The sequence below is a fragment of the Nipponia nippon genome, unplaced genomic scaffold (assembly GCF_047370975.1).
Source record: "Nipponia nippon isolate SJK-2023a ecotype South Korea unplaced genomic scaffold, ASM4737097v1 scaffold_5, whole genome shotgun sequence".
In the NCBI taxonomy this organism is placed as follows: Eukaryota; Metazoa; Chordata; class Aves; order Pelecaniformes; family Threskiornithidae; genus Nipponia; species Nipponia nippon.
Genome location: NW_028262369.1, coordinates 94,421,133 through 94,444,718, shown reverse-complemented (window position 1 = coordinate 94,444,718; position 23,586 = coordinate 94,421,133). Strand labels below are relative to the sequence as shown.

The 23,586-nt window shown below is 40.4% G+C and overlaps 1 protein-coding gene across 1 annotated transcript in view; it reads left to right on the top strand.

Annotated features, from left to right (window-relative positions):
• LOC148052391 (von Willebrand factor D and EGF domain-containing protein-like) overlaps positions 1-23,586 on the top strand; it is a 188,148-nt gene that overhangs the window by 157,392 nt on the left and 7,170 nt on the right. The window contains exons 26-28 of the mRNA XM_087731996.1: positions 13,819-13,914; positions 15,181-15,276; positions 22,197-22,294. Of these exons, the coding sequence (XP_087588122.1) occupies positions 13,819-13,914; positions 15,181-15,276; positions 22,197-22,294 (290 nt within the window). The remainder of the gene's footprint in view (positions 1-13,818; positions 13,915-15,180; positions 15,277-22,196; positions 22,295-23,586) is intronic.

Below are 23,586 nucleotides of genomic sequence, written 5' to 3'. Positions count from 1 at the left end.
TCTCAGTCCCATACGTCTTGAAGTTCAAATGCCAAAGGCATTTCATACCTTTTTTTAGGTATCATTTTCAATCAGGCATTGACCTGATTAGTAGATCCGCTGACGTACTTCGCATACACTTAAGGGCTAGGAGTATATATATGGACATGTGTTCCTAACTTATTTACACGCAGACAAATGAAAAAGTGGAAAATAAATTCCTAGAATGAAGAACTTCCACTACCCAACCCCTTTTTTCTTAAATAAAATGTATAAAAAGTACCACAATATCCATTTTACATTCCAAAAGGAGCTAATATGTCATGTAGCTCATTCTGTCTCATTTGCAGTATTCCTAGCAGTGTATGTATCTACTTACACAGTGATCAAATAGATTTCGATAATCCTGCGGCTGCTTGGGCTGCTGACTCTGTAGAGGTGAGACCAGCCCCATGGACTGTGTGCCTGAATGCTCAGAAACCCAGCTGGGAGATGATCCATGCCATGCTTTTGCTAACCTTCCTGGGAAGGGTATGGCAAGGAAGGAATCAGGAAAAAACCAGCAGATTTCTGTTTTACAGAGAGGATTTTCTCTGGATTTGAGCATATTTTCTGTTTGCCTTTAAGGACCTCCTGTAACCCAGCTGTGCCCTGGGTGAGGCTTATGATTTTATTCTGAATGTATTACTTGCCATGGTAATTGCACAGAAAAGAAATACACATATGACAACAGCAAAACTGTAATTAGAAACAAAGTTTACTGGAAGTTTAATACTGCAGCAGCTCCCATTTGCAAATCCCCAGGCCCATGTACCACGTTTTCAGAGGAACTGCCAGAGGTGAACCTGTGGCCCAAATCATAGCTCAGTGGCATCTAACCCATCGCTGCCAGGTTGCGCCATGCTGACACATGCATAGCTGGCTTAGCCAAAATGAGAAAAACAATTCCTTGTGAGGGATTTTATCATTATATTACTTGTTCTATGCTCTCTCAATATGAGTTTGCAGTGTCCTTAAGTCCCTTTACACTTCTAGTACAGTTTCAGAAACCTCTGACAGCAAATCAGGTTTACTATGTATTTACACTGAGTCTCTAATCTTGGGTGGATTTATTACCTGCCCAATAAAACCTATCAAGATAGAGTGAGTAAACTTAAGACTAAGACAAATCTGAAGAAGTTTGCTACCCATGTATTACGTGCAGAGCAGCCTCACATTCTTGATCTTTATTTTCAGAGAATATTTGTGGGGTTGGGAAATTTCCCATGAACCATAAAAACTGAGAAATAGTCTTTTCAGAAACAGTGATCTGAACAAAAATATTACCTTTCTGAACCTGCATTGAATGCTTGAAACTGACATCTTTTCAATTTTGTCATTGTTTCTACACAGCAGTACACAGTTTTTGCACACTTATCTCTGAAACCTACTAATAATGATATCAATAGCATCAGTAAACCCTTAGATTTCAGCTTTAATATGCTCTGACACAGAATTAGAGCAAAGGGAAAATTCCCTGCCATGAACAGCCCTGATTACAGTAGGGATGCTATGGTTTGCAGGCTCATGGTAGCATAACACACTTCTGGATGACCCCTTTGATGGAGCTACATTAAGTCAAGGAAGCCAGCAGTTGGATGTCCATCCTGGAGGTAACTTGCACATTAGGGTTGTTCCCAATGTATGCACTGAGTGTTTTGCAACTCAGAAACTTTGTATCAGGAATAGTGTGGCCAGCAGGACCAGGGAGGTGATAGTGCCCGTGTACTCGGCACTGGTGAGGCCGCACCTCGAGTCCTGTGTTCAGTTTTGGGCCCCTCGCTACAAGAAGGACATGGAGGTGCTGGAGCGTGGCCAGAGGAGGGCAACGAAGCTGGTGAAGGGTCTGGAGCACAAGTCTTATGAGGAGCGGCTGAGGGAGCTGGTGTTGTTTAGCCTGGAGAAGAGGAGGCTGAGGGGAGACCTTAACACTCTCTACAACTGCCTGAAAGGAGGCTGTAGCGAGGTGGGGGTCAGTCTCTTCTCCCTAGTAACAAGCGATAGGACGAGAGGAAACAGCCTCAGGCTGCACCAGGGGAAGTTTAGGTTGGACATTAGGAAAAAATTCTTCACCGCAAGGGCAGTCAGGCACTGGCACAGGCTGCCCAGGGAAGTGGTTGAGTCTCCATCCCTGGAGGTATTTAAAAGACATATAGATGTGGTGCTTAGGGACATGGTTTAGTAGTGGACTTGGCAGTGCCAGGTTAATGGTTGGACTTGATGATCTTAAGGGTCTTTTCCAACCTAAATGATTCTATGATTCTATGGTTCAGATGTAAGTAGCAGCCGGTCAAGTGGGACAGACATTTGTCCTTGTGATGAGTCAACAAAATAATAATAATAATAATAGTGGTGGGTGTCTGTTTCTCCAGTAATTCAAGCTCATAAGTACTTCCTTCATCTTAACAAATATCATAAAAAGGCACCTTAATATCTGTAGCTGAATTAACAGCATAAAGAATTCACCTACTCTAAACAAACTGCATATTATTCATGATACCTGTTTTACGAAGTTTTTTTTAAAGTAGGAACAGTGTATAGAGGCAAAGATAAAAATAAGACCAATCAGTTTTTTGGTCACTTACCCCTTGGACATTTTGGCATTGTTTCCACTGCTTTTAGACATTTCTCTTTCCTTCTTAATATCTCACCTGCATGGGCAGAGAAACAAAAGCTTCTGTTTGCTTTTGGCAGCTTCAGATTCTCAACTCAAGGAGATAATTAAAACTAAAAGCCATGGCAGCCAATCAAAGACAGGTTATTTCTAAACTGAGCCCAAATATGCTACGGGTTTAGTTTAAATACGTGGCAACGCGCCTTAGGATTTTCACTTCCATCCCCGTCTGGACAGTTTGGCATTTCTAATGCGCTCTGCCTGACAGCTAAAACATGCAGGACGGAGTGGCAGCACCACGCCTTTGCCGTTCAGGCTTACTCTTCTTTACTTCTTTAGTATACAGAGAAAGGCATTCAGCCTGAAAGTTTGTGTTTGTTTTGTATGTAAATAAACATAATCTCAAAAGAACGTGTAAATCAACCAGGTCTGATTGGCTGCCAGCTGAAATATAAGGGTTTGCCTGGTGTGTTTACTGATAAATAACTGCCTGGTGATTATGCAAACCAGCCACCCACACCCAGGACAAGCAGGTGTCAGAGCTGACAGTGAAATGTATGGTTATGCCTCAGCAATTGTACAACCTTGTATCCTCACTTGCTACGTGTTGTTTTCAGTATAATCAGTCTTGTTGAGTGGAAAGAGGCAAATGCTGGCAGCACCTCAAAATAAAATATATTTCTGGATCGACTTTGCATCGAACAAACATACTCGGCATTAATACTAAAGAAAAGCTATTCGGTGTGGGTTTAAATTACCTTTTGAAAAGATGCGCAGCTGTAACAATCCTGGGATATCACTCCTGTTCATGAGGCTTTAAAGCAGTGTTCACACTGATTCCTACTACATCCTTACAAAAATTACAAAGAAAATAGATTACATGTCATTTATTTACTAGACGCATTTTCACAGGAGTGCTTTAGAAAAAACTCTTTAAAATGGAAAGCTAATAAAAGCTGACTTTTCTTGTGAAGGGTTGGAGTGAAGAGAAGGGGAGAAAAAGAGGAATTCGTGGGACCGCACGTTTATCCCTTCTCTGTTGCTATCCGCTTCTAGTGAGTTCATCTCTGAGCAAAAAGGCAAGCCACAGCTCCCTCTGGAGCTCATCAGCAAGCAAAGGTCACAGGAGAACCGTGCTGAACATCCTCCTCCTCCCTTCTCCAGAATACCAAGCACATCTGCAGCCTGACCTCGGCCTGGCTTACAGCAGCGTACCTTCTTGCCACTCGTCTCGCAGCCAGCTAGCTGGAGTTTACATACGGTTTAAAACAGAGAGACCGTGTTTCTGCATGCATCTATTTTATCGTGTCAGGCTGAATCCTGATGACTTTGTATCACATAAATCATTGCACTGACATTGGGACTTTGCAGATTGGATCTCAAAGTTAGTAGATAACTATTTCTCTATTTCAGTAATTCCTGCAGGCAGGATTTATAGTCAATATACAGTGCACAATATAACTCACGCTCATTCCTCCAGCTCTGCTTGCTCCTCTTCCCTCCCCTTCTCTTTTTCCTTCCCAGTACCATGAGGACTTTACTTGCATGAGAGCTAGAGGCAAACTAATTGGAAATGTGAACACTGGGTTTCAAAGGCAGCTTTTTGCTAAGCAATGTCATATTGTGAAAGTCACTGATTTCCCATATTCCAGCCTTCCCATGCAATGGTTCTGTAGATTACTGCCTTGCCAGCTGCATAAGCAGGAAGTTTTACTGCTCAACAAATTAGACTTCTACCGAGTTATCATCTTGACAACGGGTGATATATTCTCTGGAATATCTTCACTGAGTAGGCAGATTGACTCAAGCCATCTAAAATCAGCCAGTGTGCAAACCAGAGGTCCAGCATAGCCTCCCACACAACTGCGCAGGGAACAATCCACGTATCTCATCTGAATGGACGGAGTAATCATTTGCATTAGACTTGCTTTTCCTAAGTCAGGGATGTGCTCATAAGCAACGACTATTTGTCTAAGATTTCTGGATGGCCAATATCCTTGGGCAGTGGGTGTCTGGAAATAAATAAACAGCTGCTCATAGCAGAGAGACTTGTAACTTACTGCTAAAAGCATTAGTTTTGTAACAGAAGTAGAAAGATTGGTAGGTTGGCTTGTTGACTGGTTGCTGCACAGTCTGGAGACACAGGAAAAGGAAACGCTGGTCTCAGTTTTTACTTGATTTTCCAGCCTATGTAACAGAATAGGTTCATATTAGATGTCATCTTCCTTCCTTGGAAGGAAATACAACAGAAGATGAAGGAAAAAAAAAATAGGGCTACTACTGTCTTTCCCATTCAGCTGAACACAGCATGATCCACGCATCTTGCCAGGGGGGAACAGGGAGAGCTCTGACTTCCCAGAGAAAGCAAGAGCCAAAGAGGAGACAGTGACTCAAGGCACAACCTGGTTTGTGGTCTGCGCTCAAAGCAGCGCTCCTCTCTGCTCACTCTTAGTAAGGATTTGTGACAAAATCATTAGTTGGCCTTTCTTAAAAGCTACATTTTGTTCATTTATGTGTAGCTGATGCATTTATTTTAATAGGGGGGTTGAGCACATGCAGTTGTCTAAATTTATTTTGCAGGAAGAGAACAAGAATATATCTGGGTAAGAACTGAATATATATCCTAAATAAGCCCAAAAGCCTTATTAAATTTTTATTCATTCCATAGGCAAAACATTCACAGACTACAGCATGAATTTTCCTAGAGTAGAAAATCTAGGTTTTGAGCAAGTATTTCTTTACTTGTATTTTAAAGGCACTGAAGAAATGTGTCAGATCTGCTGCTGTACGTAAATGCATACTTAAAGTAAAAGAGCAGGGATTCCTGAATTACTGCATTTCTCTTTGCAGTGGGCTTCTGTGTGAGGATAAGTGCTTTTTTCCACTAATTGATTTAAGAAACAACACTTTTGGGGGTCTATTTTGAATTAAAATATTTTTTAAATGTTTTTAAAAAAAGGGGCATGGGATCTACCACTTGAAAAGCCCAGAGGACAGACAGTTATGGAGATTAATGTTGTCTGTTTATCCACAAAAAGACATTGGCAAGACAATCCTCTCCAGCATCGATTCCCAAGTAAGCCTTAGCTGACTTTCTAAGACAGATGATAACAGGATGACTAACAGATTAGTGCGGTGCCAATGCAGACAGCAGCCCTCTTCCGAACCTTCTGACTGGGGTCCCACCTGAGGTCCTCGCTCTGCGGCTGGGTTATCAGCTGGACCACGGTGGCCTGCGGCTGGTCTTCTTCTTGGCTTGAGACTGCGTCTCCCATGTTGCCACGGTTCTCTTCGGTTACTCTGCCCGAATCTCCCTTTTCCTTTGTAGAGATGAAAATAAACCAAATTGCATCAAGCATAGGCGACGGCTTAGCCCACTCAGCGCAATGAAAACGTGCCTAAATGGCAGGTCATACTGCAAGCACAGAAGCTGCAAAAACAATCAACAGAGGAAAGCAACGTATATGAGAATCCTCTTTCACTTCTTATTCAGGCATGGCAAGAAAGCAGCTCAACAGAACAATTTATACACGTGCTGCAATGGTTCACTGACCTAATAAAACACAGAGCATTCTTCAATGAAGAGAAAACGTTACCAAACCCAAGATCCTAACAAGATGGGAATATAAGCTATGCTGAGAGTATACTTTACAATTCCCCACATTAATTATACACTAACAGTTGCAAAGATGAGAATAAAGTATATAGCTGCAGTCTCTTTCAAATTAGTAGTGTTGCAGACTAAAACCAATCAGTAAATGAGAAAAAGGTTTTGCTAACGATCTCAAAATCTGACAGTTCTTAGCAGAATATTCCTCAAATATATAAATGTGCACCTGCACATGCATATTTTGTTTATAGCGGCTTTCATTCTGAAAGATGCTGAAATATTTTGCAGCTATCTAAACATCATACAATTGTACCTCTAGAAAGAGTTTCACCTGACAAGAGAAAATAAGCAAAATGAAGATCTGGAGACCCGGAGGGTGAAATATTTCAGTCCAAGGAGAGTGGAGAGCCCCCTGTCTGTATTGGAGTGGCAACCCCTCACTGGTTTCCACAGCTTCCTGGGGTTTAAGAGTCTTACCCACCAGATACTACCAGGGAATCTTTTGGAGGTACAGATGGAGAGATCAGGAGCCTCTTTAACTGATGGAAAATGTTATTGTCTGATGAGAGTGACATGACAGAGCAAAGAGGAATGCAGTACATTATGCACAACACTCGGATTTTAGTCTAGCATCTCTTGCCATACAATATTCATTATTTTTCCCATTTTTTTTCCTGAACTAATACCTAAACTAGATTTATCTCCTGCTTTAATAACTCTAAAAGGCCTCATAGGTATATCAGAGTACGCATCAGAAAAAAGACCAGACACAATTAGGCAAAGCACTGGCATTGCACTGCTATCTATATGATCCATAATTTTTCAGACCATTTTTTCTTCTGAAATGTGTGCTAGGTCATGCAAACTAACTCATATTGCTAGAGCTGCGTGGTAAAGTGAATATATTATAAATGCAAACTGTCACCACACCCATCACAATTACATTTACAGCTCCCTCTGTGTCTTGTAGTAATTTGTTCTCCCGCACTGCATCCCTCAGAGGTTTCTACCAGATTATTTTTACTATTCAGAAAGGTAATTTATTGAAGAAGTGCTTTGCATCTCTGTCAGAGATACATGAAGCGAAAAATAGGGATGAGCAAACCTCAGAATGATTGGTAGCCTGATATGGATAAGGATCCAAATTTTAGAACAACCTTGCACAAAAATTGCCAACAACTTTATTACATGACAAATATTCCCTCTTCTTAAAATTTAATCTGTGGCTATAATTACTGACATTCAGTGGATCGCACATCTGAGGTTACTCTGATAGAGCTTCGAGAGAAAGTTATTTCTTTATTTACAAATCCAAAGCAACATAGATGAGGAATTTCAGAGAAAATCAAGCTCTGGAACAACATACGTGCCTAAAACTCAGCACCGGCAAAACTAGTTCCTTACTGCCCTTGGAAGCAGAAAAAAGGAGACTAGAAATTGCTAGTGTCCCGAATCCATAACATGTTTTTCAGAGCTATGTACATTTGGGACCTTCACAGCAACAGATATATTGGTACATCCATCTCGCTAATGATCTGTTGAGCATCAGTTATACCCTCTAAAGGGGAGAATGACATTTTTTACCTCGACTAGTTTTTGCCAGTGTCAGGGCAGTAGAATCCAAACAATGGTGCTCTTTTTTAGAAAAACCCTTTTTTGCCCGAACACACCCATTTTGTTATTCATTTTTTCAAAGGATTAAAGATCGTTCAGCAAGATCAAATCTTTATTTGGAGCCCAGTAGCATCCAACCAATTGTTTCCTTACTGCAGTCAGGATAATGTTTCATTCGAGCAGTGCTGCTGGGATGCATAATGCATCCAGAGAGATGGGGAACCTTCTTTCCAGTCGATCAATCGAACCGTGCTATTTTGTGAAACTGCTGACCTGACCTTCCAGTTCTTGTCCTATGGAAAAGTTCAGCAACATCCCTACATTTTAAGGCTGCAGTCTCATGATTGTGCCATTCCTGGCACAGAGCCTCTCCCCGGTTTTTGTGTTTTATCAATAGGTGATGTACATTACCTATAAACATTGGAAAAGGACTAGAAGTGCCAGTTTTAACAGAAAGTCCACTGCTTTCACATCTATTGGTTTTATTTTTGTTCTCAGCTTGAGTTCTGTCATCTGTATTTTCCTGACAAGACCAGCCAGTGTTATTTTTAAATGTGTCCCATGCTCTGTGTCCTTACTGTGTCGTATCTCCCCAGCTACAGCTCTTTGTCTTTGAGAATGTCACACAAAATCAAGATAACCACTAAGCAGAAAGGAGAAAATGAACATTAAAACAACATGTACACATACAAAAGCCAAAACTGCAACTGATCAAGCTGCCTGCTCCTCAAAAGAGCAGTAGAGAGAGCAAGTCAAAATATGCACTAGACCCACAGAGAAGTCAGTCCAAAACCAACCACAGCCAGAAATAAAAGCAGCGCTTGTGAATCACACATAAATGACAGCACAGGGATGGTGACTTAAAGGATACATTAAAGTATGTATCTGCCAGTAGGGGTTCTTTTGGCCGCATTTCTGTGTTCTTTGTCAGTAAGCTATAGCCTGATGCATTACCTTAGCTGGCCCACACAGATGTTACTGCTTGAGGCTGTTTTCTCTCTTCCATCCAAAGGCAGAATGCATCCAGAAGCAGGTCAATTTTCTCAGCTTCTACAGGGCATATTAAAAAAAAAAAAAAAAAAAAAAAAAAAGAAAGAAAAGTTGTCTTGAAAACTACATCTTCTAATCAGCACTGCAGCGTGACGCACTGTCTCCTCATCAGCAGCATGGCTCAGGATACGTGATGACAGGTAATTTTTGATTCAGAAAGAAATAGTCTGTGCAGTCTCATTGTCAGGGAAGGACATGGATGTTCAGCCGCGGCAAGGCTACTCCTGAAACATTGCAGAGGATCCCTTTCTGCCAAGATTTTAGGAGCCTGATTTAATATTCCCTCTGTTTTGACTTTATGAGGGTGGTGATGAAGACTGTCGTATTTCAACAAAATTACAAGCTTTTCACTACTTATTATTATCTACTTCTAGCGAGAAAAGGTGTAATGGGGTAGTTGCATCAAAAGGTGGCTTCGGTTCAACTTGAAAAGTTTTTGCCTCCTAACCCGCAGAAGCAGTGGGAGTCTGAAGGAAATGTCTGGCTTCTTTTAATCACCGTAAAGTAATCAGCAGATACTGCTGGCTAATATTGTGACTGTCAGAACAAGAGATTACTCGCAGTTGCTTCTAGTATGTGCAGTCCAGCAAAGCATCCCAGTGCTTAACTTTGCCCTCAGTCCCTTCTGGCTTTGCATAGCAGGGATATTTTGCTTAATACCATGTGTGTTTTAGGGGACCTGTTAGTGTAAATCAATGGCAAGAAGGGCAGGCAAAGGAAGACCCTGGAATTGTAGGTGTCCATTGCTGGTGCTACTTACACCAGGAGGACCTACTTGACTTTATACACCACGTTTCAGGTGTTGATTTGTTTTTTTCTTAGAATTTTAGTAATCTCTGGAATTATTTATTTTGCAGGAAAATTCTTCCCTTTAGCTGACAAAGCAGGACGTCTGACTACCTTAAAGATGTTAGGGCTGAGCAGTTGAACTATGGAGCTCCATGGAGGTTGATAAAAAGAGTTGCAAGAAGCAGTTCTCTGGGTCAAGTCAGCCTACAGGGGATAAGCTATGAAAAGGGTCACAGGAAATTTTAAGTGATTGTAAGGTCAAAATGCATTAAAGCCATCAAAGAGAAATAGCTGCTGCATAAAACAGAAAACTTAGCAACTTGTGAATGCCTTTCAGCACACAAAAGAATTCCGTACATTTTGTATGATGTTCTGTGCAACACCTATGTTTTATCTTAACACCTGCATCTGCTTGTTACCTTATCAAAATCACCCCTCACCTGAAATACAACACGTAATCATGCTTTTTCTTTAACCTGCATTATCACCTTCACCATAGGCTTGCCTTATCTACCTTACCTGTTTTGGAAAACATAAGATCATGGAAGTCCTTTCTAGTTTTAAACAGTGGCCTTACAGAATTGTGGCATGTTATAGAATTAACTCTATTGCATATGCGTATGAAATTCTGTGCTTCTGTTCTTACTGAGGAGCATGGAAATGTCGACACTGACAGCAAGGGGAATGGGATTAAGGCTTTAGTGATACTGACTGGCTGCCAGCAAGTTTGCACCCAGGATGTGTTGACAGCGCAGGACTCTCCCTATCCCCAGTGATACACCCCACCAAACTGCAACAAAGGGAAGAGATGAATGTGTTTGTATCCGTGTCATTAGGGCTAGCCCCCAAGGCAGGTGGAATACCTATCAAACCACTGTTGCCTTTGGGTCAAGATGCCAGGCCTTTTTTAAAGGGAGGGGGAAAAAAAGAAAGGTGAGTCTTCTTAAAGTCATGCCAGTGCCTGGGAGGATTACAATAATTCGATTTGCTCTCCTAGTGTCTGATAATTTATTTAGTTTTCCTGTGAGAGGCTGTAACATTTTTGTTTGCTGTTTTGAAATTGGAGCTCCTCCACAGAGGCCAAGGAGTGGGACTAGAAAGGATCCAAACTAGTTATCATCATCAACAAATGTTGAAGTCTGCCTGATGGGTACTGAGGTGGAATTGTATTTAAGAAAGTTAAAGAAAAGGAGAACAGAGTGGAGGTGTCAGACAGGAAAAGGAGAGAGATAACACTGCATTCGTTTACATAAAGGTGCTCGTGATTTCCCTAGCAAGAAGAGAAAGTACCTGCCCCGGAGGGTGGCCAGGCAGAAGTGCCCCTCCAGTTCAGAACAGGTTTGGTACTTGCCTCAGTTCACTTGGAATTGAACTCCTTTGGATTTATCACTGAAGTGAGAGATGCCATAAGCAATAAACAACGTAAAGGAAGTTCATGCTACATTTTCAGGGTTGCTTGTTCATTTGTAAGGCAGCTGAACAAAGAGAAAAACAGCTCTCAAGTTGAAAGTCAGTTTGAACCAAGATGTTTTTCTCAAACCGAGACTGGACCTCACCTGTTGCTTCAAGTTTTGCTGAATTACAATGCAAATTGAGCTGGAACAAGTTCACTTATACACACACTAAAAACTAAAAGTTAATGAAAAAGCACACTAGTTTGACTCCCTGTAATTGAAGGAAGAGTCTGTTGTTCCACAATTTAAAAAATCTGCTATCAGTACAAAACAACCAGGAATATCTTAAAATGTAATTGCTTGAATAAGGTTAAAAATACACAGAAAATGTAAGGGACAAAAAAAAAAAAAAAAGGAGAAATACCCATTTGAACAATTGCTACTGTGCTTCTAGTTACTTTTTCTTGGCTTTACTTTTTAAGAGGTGAGTGGAAGAAATTGTCCAAGTTTCATATGATCTCAAAATCAACCTCCAGATTTTCAACTGATTTGAGGACAGCAGGTTAGCATTCGGGACACCATGGTCCGTGAATATCACAAAGCATAAGGTCATTTGAAATCTAGAACCAAATTTTATGGTTTGGGGTCATCTTTTCTAAATTCTGAATATCTGAGCTGTGTTACAATTGAAATGGGAAGTCAAATACAACACAACAAAGATTGTAGGCCAGAAGTCATGAGATCAAAAGGGAGAGAAAAAGGAAGAGGGAAAATAAAAGATGAAATTATTTCAGAGTTATGGTTGCCATGACACTTTGAACTCATCTAGGTTTTAACTAGTGGTTGCAGCACTTTTTGACAATTCAGCAAGAACTGTAGATCCCTGTTAGCCTTAGTAAAAGCAGAGGCCAAGATTATAGCATGGATCAGGAGAGGGGGAAGAAGAAGGAAAAAGAGGATGACAGTTTAAGGGCTTGGATCCAAGCAGCCCTTATAAGCGTGGGTAAGTCTGACCTGCCTGAGGGCAGGTCACTGTGCTGAGGGAACCAGGAGGCTTGGCACAGAACAAAATGCAAATGTAGCAGCCAACCAAGAGCAGCAATGTAGCACCAAAAGCTGCCAGTGCAGCAGCATCTGCACCGAAGGAATAGACCAGAACATAAAAAGCTACCAAAGCAATATTTCAATACATCAGAGGAATAATTAGGGAATCTAAATCTACCTATCTCAAAATGCCTGATCATACCTAAGAGAGGAACACAAGGTTATTCTCCCATCGAATAACAGTTGCTGTATTTTTGCATGCTATTTCTTAATAATCATTCCTATTTTGAGGCTTTTTGCAGGATTCCACCTTCTACAGCAAAGGTCTGGGGGGGGCTGTGGTAGTTTCAGATCCCTGTACATAGTGATGACTTGAAAATTGGAATTGCTACGGCATTAGTATTCAAGTTCTGTTCTTACTGCTGATGTGCCAAAAGACATCACAACCTTAAGGCTAACAAAGGCACTGTAATGCTATATTTTAGCTGTCAGGCCCCTCGGTGCCTGCAGAAGCAAGTAGCCTGCTCCCTGCTGAGGAAGAGCTGGGTGTTCAACAGCCGCCCGGCTCCGCAAGCAGGGAGGACTGATGCTGATTACTGCTGTTGGTAATGAGTTACGGGGAAATCCCATGGTGCCCATAAAGCTTTAAAGGTGGCAGGAGCCATTCGAGACAAATGTGATCTCAAACCTTCATTGTCAGACTCCTCCTGACTTCACTCCCGTACTCCAGTCCAGCTGCTTGCTATGTAACATGGTTTTATTGTCTTCCACCCAGCTATCAAATGCCTTCTTCCACGTAAAAGGCAAATCATTCCCACTCCCATCATCCCAGCACTGCCATGTTTCTAAACGACACTGCCGCTGATGGGTCCTTCCTATACTTACAGGCAAGGAGAAACAGGAGGTGAGGACTTTGGGTATCTGCCTGTGGCATCTACTTATATCACAGCAGGTTGGGATTGCAGATGTTTGACTTGCCAGAAGAGTAAGATTTTACTGTTGAATGTTGTAAAACAACAATATTGATAAATACAGGGCTTAATCTGAGACACAAAAATTAGCAATTAGGTTTCTAGTGAAATCTAACAAAAAAATCATCTGTTTTCCTGTGGTTGTGGTTAAAAGAACAATTTAGCGTTCACATCTTATTTATATGACAGAATAAAGTAAGAAGGTAAGTACTTTAACAAATAATGGTGCAAAAAGGCGATGGAGGAATAGATCTATTTAGCTTTTAAGCTTGGTTGAATGCAAAAACATTCCCAAAATTGTGTCAAACCCATCTATCCTCTTCAAGTCTTTTCTTATCCAAATGAACATCTGAGAACGTGTTTTCCAATTCAGGAAGCGAAAGCTCTAACAAGTATTCGATCTGTCCACAGCTGCCACAGAAAATTTCTTACTTGTTTTTCTGAGAATCATTGTAATTAATGCCTCTCTTGTTTTTCTGGTGAGGCAGCTCTTACTGGAGCTTCCCTGAAAGAGCTTCCACACAACGCACAGCGTTTTCCAGAAGGATTTATGGGAGCTATCAAGCCTCTGTGTTTCAGATTCTCAAATCCAAATTACTTTCCTGGTTTTTAATTACAAGCAATTGAACCTTCTGAAAGGAAGCAAATAAGTCTCTAGTAAAGTCTTCCCTCATTTCCCAGCTACCATGTTCTTCCTTTGATATGTATCTGCAGGTGTCTGTGACCCCATGTGCATGAACGGAGGGAAATGCGTACGCCCAAATGGCTGCGACTGCCCGTCTGGCTGGAGGGGAAAGCACTGTAATAAACGTAAGCACCTCTACTGCCCATCGAGCAGATTATTATTACTTAGGCCAGTCAACATCAATTGTAATCTTATTTTAATATTGAAAAACAACGTAGCGAATAGAATCTGTTTTGCTACTTCAGCAGTTTGAAGAAAACCAGTTTTAAGTACAGGTAAAACAAAATGCCATAAACATTTGATGCTTGCAAAGGAAAAAAGCTGTGCAGGGCAACCCCGGTTCTGCTTCATGCAGCTGTCTGTTATACATCTTGTTATGGAAATTCATTTTTGTAGTGTTAAATTTGAATCATTGATTTTATGTTTTAACAGCTTCACATATTTTGTTATATTTTACAGAGAAATGCCATATATTTCAAAATACAGAACTATTTAAAGCCTGCTATAAAGCCTTCCAAGCCAACATACTCTCAAGGTCACCAGATAGATTTTGGTGCATAATTTGGAGAATGATGTGTTCTTACTCTGTAGCTCTACCAGGTCTGACTATGGTTACATTAAAATGTAATTAAAAAAACCCTCTCACCCTAAAATATTTTCAAGGAATATTTTTCCTTACGTGGCTATTCATTACCATGATGTTGACAGATAAACTGAATAAATTTATAATCAAGATGACATACTGCATGTAAACTATATTAAAATATTGGCTTTTTACCCTTTGGTCCTGATAGTAAACATGATTTCAGAACTAGTGTTTTGAAATTATAATATTAATAATTGATTCAGAAATTCTGAAGGAAGTCTGTGTCTCTCACACATATACACCAAAACATGCATTCATTCTTTCAGGATCTCTGAAGAAATAATATATGCAATAAACTTATCAAACTTTACTGTGAGAATCTGTTTATTTATAACATGGAACACATAATATGCATATAACACATATGGATATATCAAATTATATGGATATAGCATATATTGAGTGGTGAAGTTGGCAGTGCTAGGTTTATGGTTGGACTCAATGATCCTAAAGGTCTTTTCCAACCTAAATGATTCTATGCTTCTACATGAAGAATATTCTTAGCTGATAGTTAGCTGAGCATTAGAAATAGTGAAGCTACCAGTAAACAGTCATCAAAGATTAATTTCTTAAGAAGCAAACATCAAAGAATCCTGAACACTGATTATCTGATGAATATAACACATTCACTTCTTTAGAAATTAGCCATATGGAATAAAACCGAGCAGGTCCCTCTTTCAGACAGATCTTAAACATCAGATATATGTTGTACATCATCTCACTTGTTTCATGTCAATCTGTTCAGCTGTTTGCCTGCAGAAATGCCTGAACGGTGGAGAATGTATAGGTCCAAACATCTGCGAGTGCTCTGGAGGATGGGTCGGAGTGCTGTGCCAGACCCGTAAGTGCTGCTTTAGCTACTACAGTTTTGTAGCCATGCACATTGCACTGGAGATCTTTATGCATTAAATTTCCTACTAAGTGTATACTGCATGTAAAAGTCAACCCTGACATGATTAGCACCTACAATTCTGCCTCTTATTTGTCAGAACTGTCTTATGCTGCCAGTAAAACTGTTACTTTCAAAGACATTTCTGGACTCAACGTCAGCATGAGAAAGAGACCCGACTCATCTTTTGCTTATGTGGATGCTGAGCTCAATCCGTCAGACAAAATTAGTAGTCTTTAAATTAAACAATTTGAAATGCAAGGTAAAAAAAAAGAGGGGTCAGGGACAAAAGGAAATGGAGTAGCCATTCTGTGTACGTAGATGGCATTAAGCACAGAAAGAAAATCTATGTATCTGCTTACCTAAGAGCCCAATCCTGTAAATACTACGTGTTCAGACCGAGCACTGAGATAGCTGGAAGTACTTGCATGTGGAGGGGCTGGAAGACCTGCAATAGGAAGAGATCCATTATTGCCTGTTACATCCAGGGTCACTTCAGTTTGTGTATGTTATTAGCTTTACAGTAAAAGAGCATGAGGAAAATATCAAGGCATTATCCCCTTTAAAGGGCAATCTTTCTTTCCTCTCACACTCGCAGAGCGTAATTACTTATGGAAATTCTTTGTCAGTTAAATCCCAATGGCTGTGTACTTGTTTCTTTGTGCCAGCTGTCTTCTAGTTCAAACATCGTAATGTTTAAAGTTATTTATTAGTTGATGACATATTCTTGACTCAGTTTATTAAATAAATAAACAAATCATGCTTGTTCCTGTGAAAGGCAAGTAAGGCTTACTGTCATTAAGGATTTCTGCTGTCCTATGCAGGCAAAGAAGCCTAGGCAACTTTTTATATATCTGTCTAACCTTTGAAACTTTGCTCCAAATCTGTTCACTTGCTACTCACTCTGTTTTTACTATTTCTTCCCATGTTTTCACTGTAGTGGGGAATTATATTAGCTTTTTGTCCAAAAGGAGCTGGCTGAAACTCCTAGGTCCCACAGCAAACTCAAACAATCACCAAATGGTTGGAATTTCTGGTTTTTTAAGTAGAAAGAGAGAAGACTATTGTCAGCGAGCAGATGGTGAGGTCTTATAATGTTGCTCCAGGGTATTCACAGTGAGGCAGGGAGGAAGCAGGGGAACAAGAAAGTCTTCATCCTCACATATGTTAGGTAGAAAGTTTTGCATAGAAGTGTAACCCCTGAAAGCAGGTCTGGTTTTGTGTTTTAATGGGATTCACCCAAATCCAGAACTCAATGAAAAAAACGCATTTATCTGCCTAAACATAAAAAGCCTTCTGAGTGCCTTCCTTGCTCAAAGAAGCGCTCACCTTCGCCTCAGCTCTGGCACTGACGAGCAGGCTGCTAGCGGCAGCAAAGAGGACTGTAACCAACTTCTGGTTACATCTTTTTGTCACTCTTGTATTACTTTGGCCTCTTTCCCATCTCCCAGCAGCGCACGAATAGTGGGCCACATCCACACGCTCTGCCAGACCCAGTGCACTTCTGGCAAGGAGGCGTTTGGTTCATCACGTTACTCCCCTGGGCAAAACTGCTTTCTCAAATTTAAGCCCCTGAGGTTTCGCTGTGCTCGGCACCCCCTTTCCGTATGCCCAAATTCTGTGCTTTACTGTAGTATCAACCACAAGGCTGAATACGGCCTTGATTTGCACCACTTTAACTACAGACCTTGGCTGCTAACAACAGAGCAAAACATTCACTTTATAAGATAAGAAAGTAGTAGCAACATATTAGTCATGATATTCAAATATTATTTCATATTCTATACTAATTTATTTTATTACATATTATATAAATACATTATCTATTGTTTATTATATTGTATGTGAATTTATTAATATATATTATCTATTAATTAATATATTTTTCATATCATTCATCTAGATTTTTTACATTTCATAATGCAAAAATTCCATCTCACTTTACAAGTAACAATCCAGACGATAACTTTTCTCAGCAATCGCTGTACCTTCTCCACTCTCCAGAAGCAACTCGGGCTGGATTGTTTCTCTGGGCCATTTTCAAGGGTAGGAGGAGGTTAGATAACCCCAGCTTTTCAGCCTGTGAATTCATGCAGCTGCCCTTATCGAGATGGCAGAGACGGAAACGGAGATACAGGTTTCATCTACGCACTGAACCCCATTTTTCCCTGTTAACTTCCTAACGCACATCCAGTAGGGTGACCAAACCAAAGGATCTACAGAGACTTCCACTATTTTCTGGACATTTCTCAGAAGGAAAAAAATTGTTTCAGTCCTCTATACTGCAATAGCTAGCCAGAGTAAGCCATTAAGCCAACAAAAAAGACAACGGACAAATACTGACAATTCATCTTGGACATCTACTTTTGATTTATCTTTAGTAAGAAGTCACAGATCGCCTTCGTCAGTGCAGTTTCTAACTCACAGAAGCCTAAGCCTACATGGACAGGTCAAGAAGATGTTTGGAGGCAGCGGTAGATATAGCTGCTGCAATAAAATCTTTTCTAAATCTCCTGTTCTCAGTCTTCTATAAAACCAGAAAAGGCAAAACATGACATTCTCTACTTTTAGGTCCCTAATAATTAATTTAAATACTTACAAGTGCAAATACCGATGTCTGAAATTTACCTGCCAATTTTCACTGGGAAAGAAGGGCATAGATCTCTATCACAAGTGATAGCCCAAAATGCTTCAACCTTTCAGCGGACACCACCACTGACAGGAACCTAGAGCAGATTTTCAGTTCTGTTGCAATGAAGATTGGCACTGTCTAAGTCAGAATAATTTTCTCACTCAAGTATTTTGAAAATGCTTTAGAGAGTAAGACCAGTCTCTGGCTATCACTACACTGCAGAACTTCGCAAGAGTAAAAGTAGAGACTTTTAGGAGGCATTGGTAACAGACAAAACACAATAGTCCTCTTATCAGACTGTAAATAAAGAGGTCAGTCAAGAGAATGGTTTTGTTCCCCACTCATCTGTAACTGAACAGAATAGCTTCTGAAAGAGAATCAATAAAATAGGTCATTTGCCCCAACAAATACGGTGTACGGTGGAATACACACATTATCCTTGATAAATACCTATGACTTTGATGGTCATAGTTTAAGGAATAATGGTCAAGTTTCAGACTGTATTGCAAATGCAGGGAAATTACCTTTCAGGAGGACAGGTTAAAAAATGTCATTTGAAATATTCAGCATGTCTCAACTACAGAAACCAGCAGCTTCATAGATTAAGCTCCCTCCATTAGAACATATTTTCTGTCTGACTTTGTTTTTAGCTTCCATGACAGCAGCACAAATATTCCAAGAATTCCCTCTCTGAAAACACATAAACTGTATCCCAAGATCACCATGTTTTCATCAGTGATTTCCTTCCCATTCCGTATCAGTCACCCAGTCTAAAGCTCCATGCTTGTGGCTTCCCCCTGCCTCCTGCAGGGTTAACTCACACGTCTCTTTTTATTGAGCTAGAAAAGAAACATTAGACCAAAGCAGTGAAGACCTGATAGCGCAATCTGATTACCCTGACAGATATAGCCAAAACACAACCCAGTAAAGTCAGAAGGCTTCTGGCCAGGGATATAAGTCTGTTGTTTAAGGCTCTGAATGCAGGATCAAGGTATAATTCTAATAATTAATTATCAAGTATAAGAAGGTTATAGTTGTGAAGGATCTTCATCATTAAAATTCATGCTGCTATCTTCTGTTCTAATATTATTGAACCCATACTGGCTCCTCGTTGCCCTTCAGAATGTCTTCTCTTTATTTGCATGTTATAAGTGTCAAGCTTATAGCCTTATAATTTCCTCAGCATTCTTCCTCGGTCTCTCTCTCTGCCTTGAACAACATCTCAGACAGGCTTTCTTCTACCTTTCCTGTGTAACCCTATCAAACGTTAAAAAAGAAAAATCCTAAAAAAGAACGTAGTTCGCATGCAAATTATAGCTCTGTTCTTTTAACACCCAGGGATAAATCTCTTTCTGTAATGGGCATTTATTGATTATAATTTTAACATAAGCTTAGCTTATTAAATGACTTTCTTTGCTGAATCTGTACAGGATAATGCATACATAGCCTGTGTCATTTTTAGTGTTTAGTGGCTTAGCATCCCTTGTAAATACATTTATGAAATATTCATTTGAACTTCAGCTATGTTATTATCCTCTGTGATTTCAGTTCCAATTTTCTTCCAAAATGTTTTTAACTTTTCTCCTAACTGAGCTCTTGTTTTTCTGAGCACTACAGCAGGAAGCAGTGGGTGGAGAGGGAGAGACAGGCAGGTAGCAAAGGATAAAAAAGGAGGAAATCTTTTCCCTTTTTTTTCTTTGTTGCATCAACTGAGATTCAAAGAAACCACAGACGGAAAAAAGCCTGGTACGTTACCTAATGCCTGTTCTTCTGCCCGTGCACACCAGAACACCCCCAGCTGCTATAGGGGTCTCCAGAAGAGTCCACCTCTCTTTGCCTTACCTGTTCTTATTTTATCCACTACCAAGCTGAAAGGAGAATCAACTTCCATTTTTCCCCAGCCCAAGTTCATACCAAATGAATAACAGTAGTGTCATACACAGCTCTCTGTAACAGTAGTATCATACACAGTTCTCTCTCTTCTAGCTTACTATGCAGTGGAACAAAACTGGTGTGGGCACAAGGAGCCCCTTCTGCTGACAATGCACTCCCTACTGGGAAACGGTTTTGTTCCAGTGAATGAAACTCTAAGATTTTTCCAGTTATAAATCTGAGTTCTTTCAAAGTTCATGGAGGAGCTGAAGAAGCAGTCGACAGATGATGAGCACACTGTTCTAGCTTGGCCGTAATTCCTCCTCTGCCCCATCCACACCCAGGATTCAAACTGGGGTGTCCTGCTCTCAGAAGGAGAGATTCAGAAGTTTGCAGCTGCCCATTCTGGGTCTTTAGGAGTGTTTTGCAACAGACACCTAACAAAACCAAGTTTGCTTCTTAAAATCTCATTTCAACAAAACAGCACTTTTACCTTTACAAAATAGCAGAAATACATCAACTGGCTCATATACTAGGAAGGCGAGCCGCTAGCTCCAGGTCACTGGAGTCCTACAGCAGATAACCACCTGACACAGCTGGCTTTTTAAAAAGGAGCACATGAAGGTCACCAGCATGTCCGGGTCTCTGCGTGTTCTTGTTCTGGACATGGTACGGGTCAGTAGTTTTGACACAGGATGAACCCTTGCTACCTGACTGTACTCGTAAGAGTAGCAGTTTGCCAAGCTGTTTACAGCCTCTCCTTTTTAAGACGCGTAGAGCGGCAGTAAGTCTAGTTCTTTGCTCCTCTGTCCCGTAGCCTGAAGTTCAGTACACATAATTAGATTTTAATATTCCCTACTGTAGCAAAATCTCAGCCTCCTCACTGAGCGGTAGCTGCCATGATAACCTGATAGAACAAAACCAATACAAATTCCAGATGTTGTTAAACATCTTGTCGCTGGCCTTCCAAGGTCACTATAACAATTAGTATAACTCTGAGAATCACATTTGGACGGCTTAGAATCCCACTATGTGTTTTCTAAAGAAATTTCACTTGGCCGGATTTATCTCTGAGACTTCAGATCGTAACACTAAGAATTTGCATGAGCTTAAATCTGTGTCAAAATCAGAACCTAAGTCCAACAAACTGAAATTCTGGAATTTGTTCCTTCAGCCCCTGAATTTATTGAAGTTGATTTTCTGTGAAAAAAACCTTATAGGAGTACATTAAACTCTTTCAAATCTGATGAAACACTTTGCTCCATGATGAAGGAGATGGTACTGGATCATAGATATGCATCTACTTTATTTTCAGGTCTGTCTTAATGGTGCATGGTTCGCAGCTTCCTATATGCCTCTGCCACACAAGAAAATATAAGCATCCCGTTGTTGATTCACAGTTTTGAAGGCATTTAGTTTGACTGCCTATAATGAGGATACAATATTCTGGCAATATTTATAGAAGGTTTAACTCATGAGATCTAATTAAAATACTATGACATGTGTGTTCTTCTTGAATTGGGCCCTGTGAATTGGCTGTTCTCTTTATTCAGTGCCAAAACAATGTCATAACAATATAAACCGCTAATGAGGAGGAAAAACTGGCTGAAATTTGACTAATTCAATTGATTATCTTTTTTCTCTCTTAAAAACCAAGAACACTGATTCTATTATTAACAGAATATCTTCAGATGGATGGGCCTCTGTAAGTGCACTGGTACTCTAGATATGATAAAAAAGTTTTTCTGATTCCTTTTTACTTGGAATAAGTAGCTCATTACTGATTCTGTGGGACCATGAAATTACATGTTCTTATGCCTTGGTTTCCAGAGGTGTAAAGTGTGCAGTTCACCAAACTCTCCCCTTTATACAGCATCACCTATATAGCATCACCTTTGGGAGTACATATTTAACATACCTTTTCATCTCAAGTCAAGAACGGATCTTTTAATGGCTGTTATTTTATTTCAATTGGAACAAAATAAAATCAATTTTGGCACAAATCTGACCCAACCATCAATGCCCAGAATGTATCCTGGCTTTCAAAATGAGGCCTTGCACTGATCAATATCTGACTGAGCTGAGGCGACTACTTTGGCACAGGTTTCGCTTTCCCCATCATTAGGGACAAAAGGAAGAAATAAAGACAATTGTAAACATAACAGACACATAGGTATGAAAAAGCCTATGGCAAACCATCTTTAATGGCTCAACATTTTTTTGTTTATTGCCCTTTCCTCCATCATATGAAACTACAGAATCATAATATATTTTGTCACAACATTTTCAAAAGCATCTAAATATTCCCTTTCTAATTATAAGACTTAGAATAAGTGTATTTCTAACCAAGTTTATCTTTCGTTTGTAGCACTTTGTGAGCAAAAATGTCTATTTGGAAGCAGATGCATAAGACCAAATGTCTGCGCTTGCCGAAGTGGCTATACTGGTTCAGCATGTGAAAAGAAGGTAAGGTCCAAAAGAACTGATTCTTATGGTAAGGACAAAAATAGTGAAATGTTATGGAAATAGTTTACAGAAAAATGGATTAAAGTCTTGTTAACCTTATGAAAGATGTAAATAAGGTTATAAAATAGTTTAAAGGAAGTTTAATGACTGCTCAGCTGCCAAACTAACCCTGTATGCAAGTTCTATACAACGTTTTCCCTTAAGGAACAGTTTAATATTCCAAATATAAAATCCACAAAAGCTGTGTCTATTCTGGTAGTCAGGGTCATCCTTAATACAGTGCTCCGGTCCAAACCCACTAATCATCTGCACAGCAAACCCTGGAGAAAAATACCTGGTTACAGCCCAGCCCAAGCCTGGAAGCTTTTCTGAATGGCAAAGGCAACCTGCTCCTCCCCACCAGCCGCCCCTCCACTTGCTTTTCACCCCCCTGCCTTTCTAACTTCGCCTCTTGTTCGCAACATGAAATGGCAAGCCTTGCACCCAGGAGGTCCGCAAGCGGCAATTACTCTAGTTCATTCCTTCTCCATTCCAGTTCCTGATGTCCACAGACAGCCCACTTTGTCTGGCTGGGCTTGACCTCAAACTATACATTAAACGTCACTATAGACCTATCAAAAAGTGGCAAAACACCAAAACAATTCTCCTGGTCAGAGAGGGATCCCCTTCTCTCCTCCAATTAACTTTGTTAGAGGCTCTTTTCCAAGATTAACTCTCCTAGCACCTGTTAACACTTGCTACTCTGCTACCAAACATGTGTTCCTGCCTATGCTCAAACAGAGGTGACGGGACTAAATCTTCTGTGCCCTCCCAAGGTGAATGACAGCCAAAATAGGCAGCCCCTTTCCTGCTCTGTATCTTCATGCTGTGACAGCTGTTCCCCTTGCCTTGTGAAGAAACAATGATTTCTTTCTTCCTGGCATCAACCAAAGCAAACTGAAGTCCAGTTCATGCAAACCTTTTTTTGCATGAATTTGAGAAGCATAGAGTTGGGCAAATACTACCCTCACCCCCTAAAAAAAAAACAATAAGCCATCTCCAGCTCCTAGAACGGTTTGCAAAGCTACAGCACATCCAACAGCTGGGCTTGACCTGACCAGCACGTCGGTGTTTGTCTGTGGGTCCAGTTTCTCCCCCGCACCACCGCTAAGACAAAACCTTTTTTTCTGTCTTGCCTGCTGTGCCTAAACGCTGTATATATCAAGTTGAATTTCCCCTTCTATTTTGAATACTGCTTTATTTCATACCCTGCACCCCCTGTTTCTCAGAGAGTCTTCTCCCTTCCAGAGTCA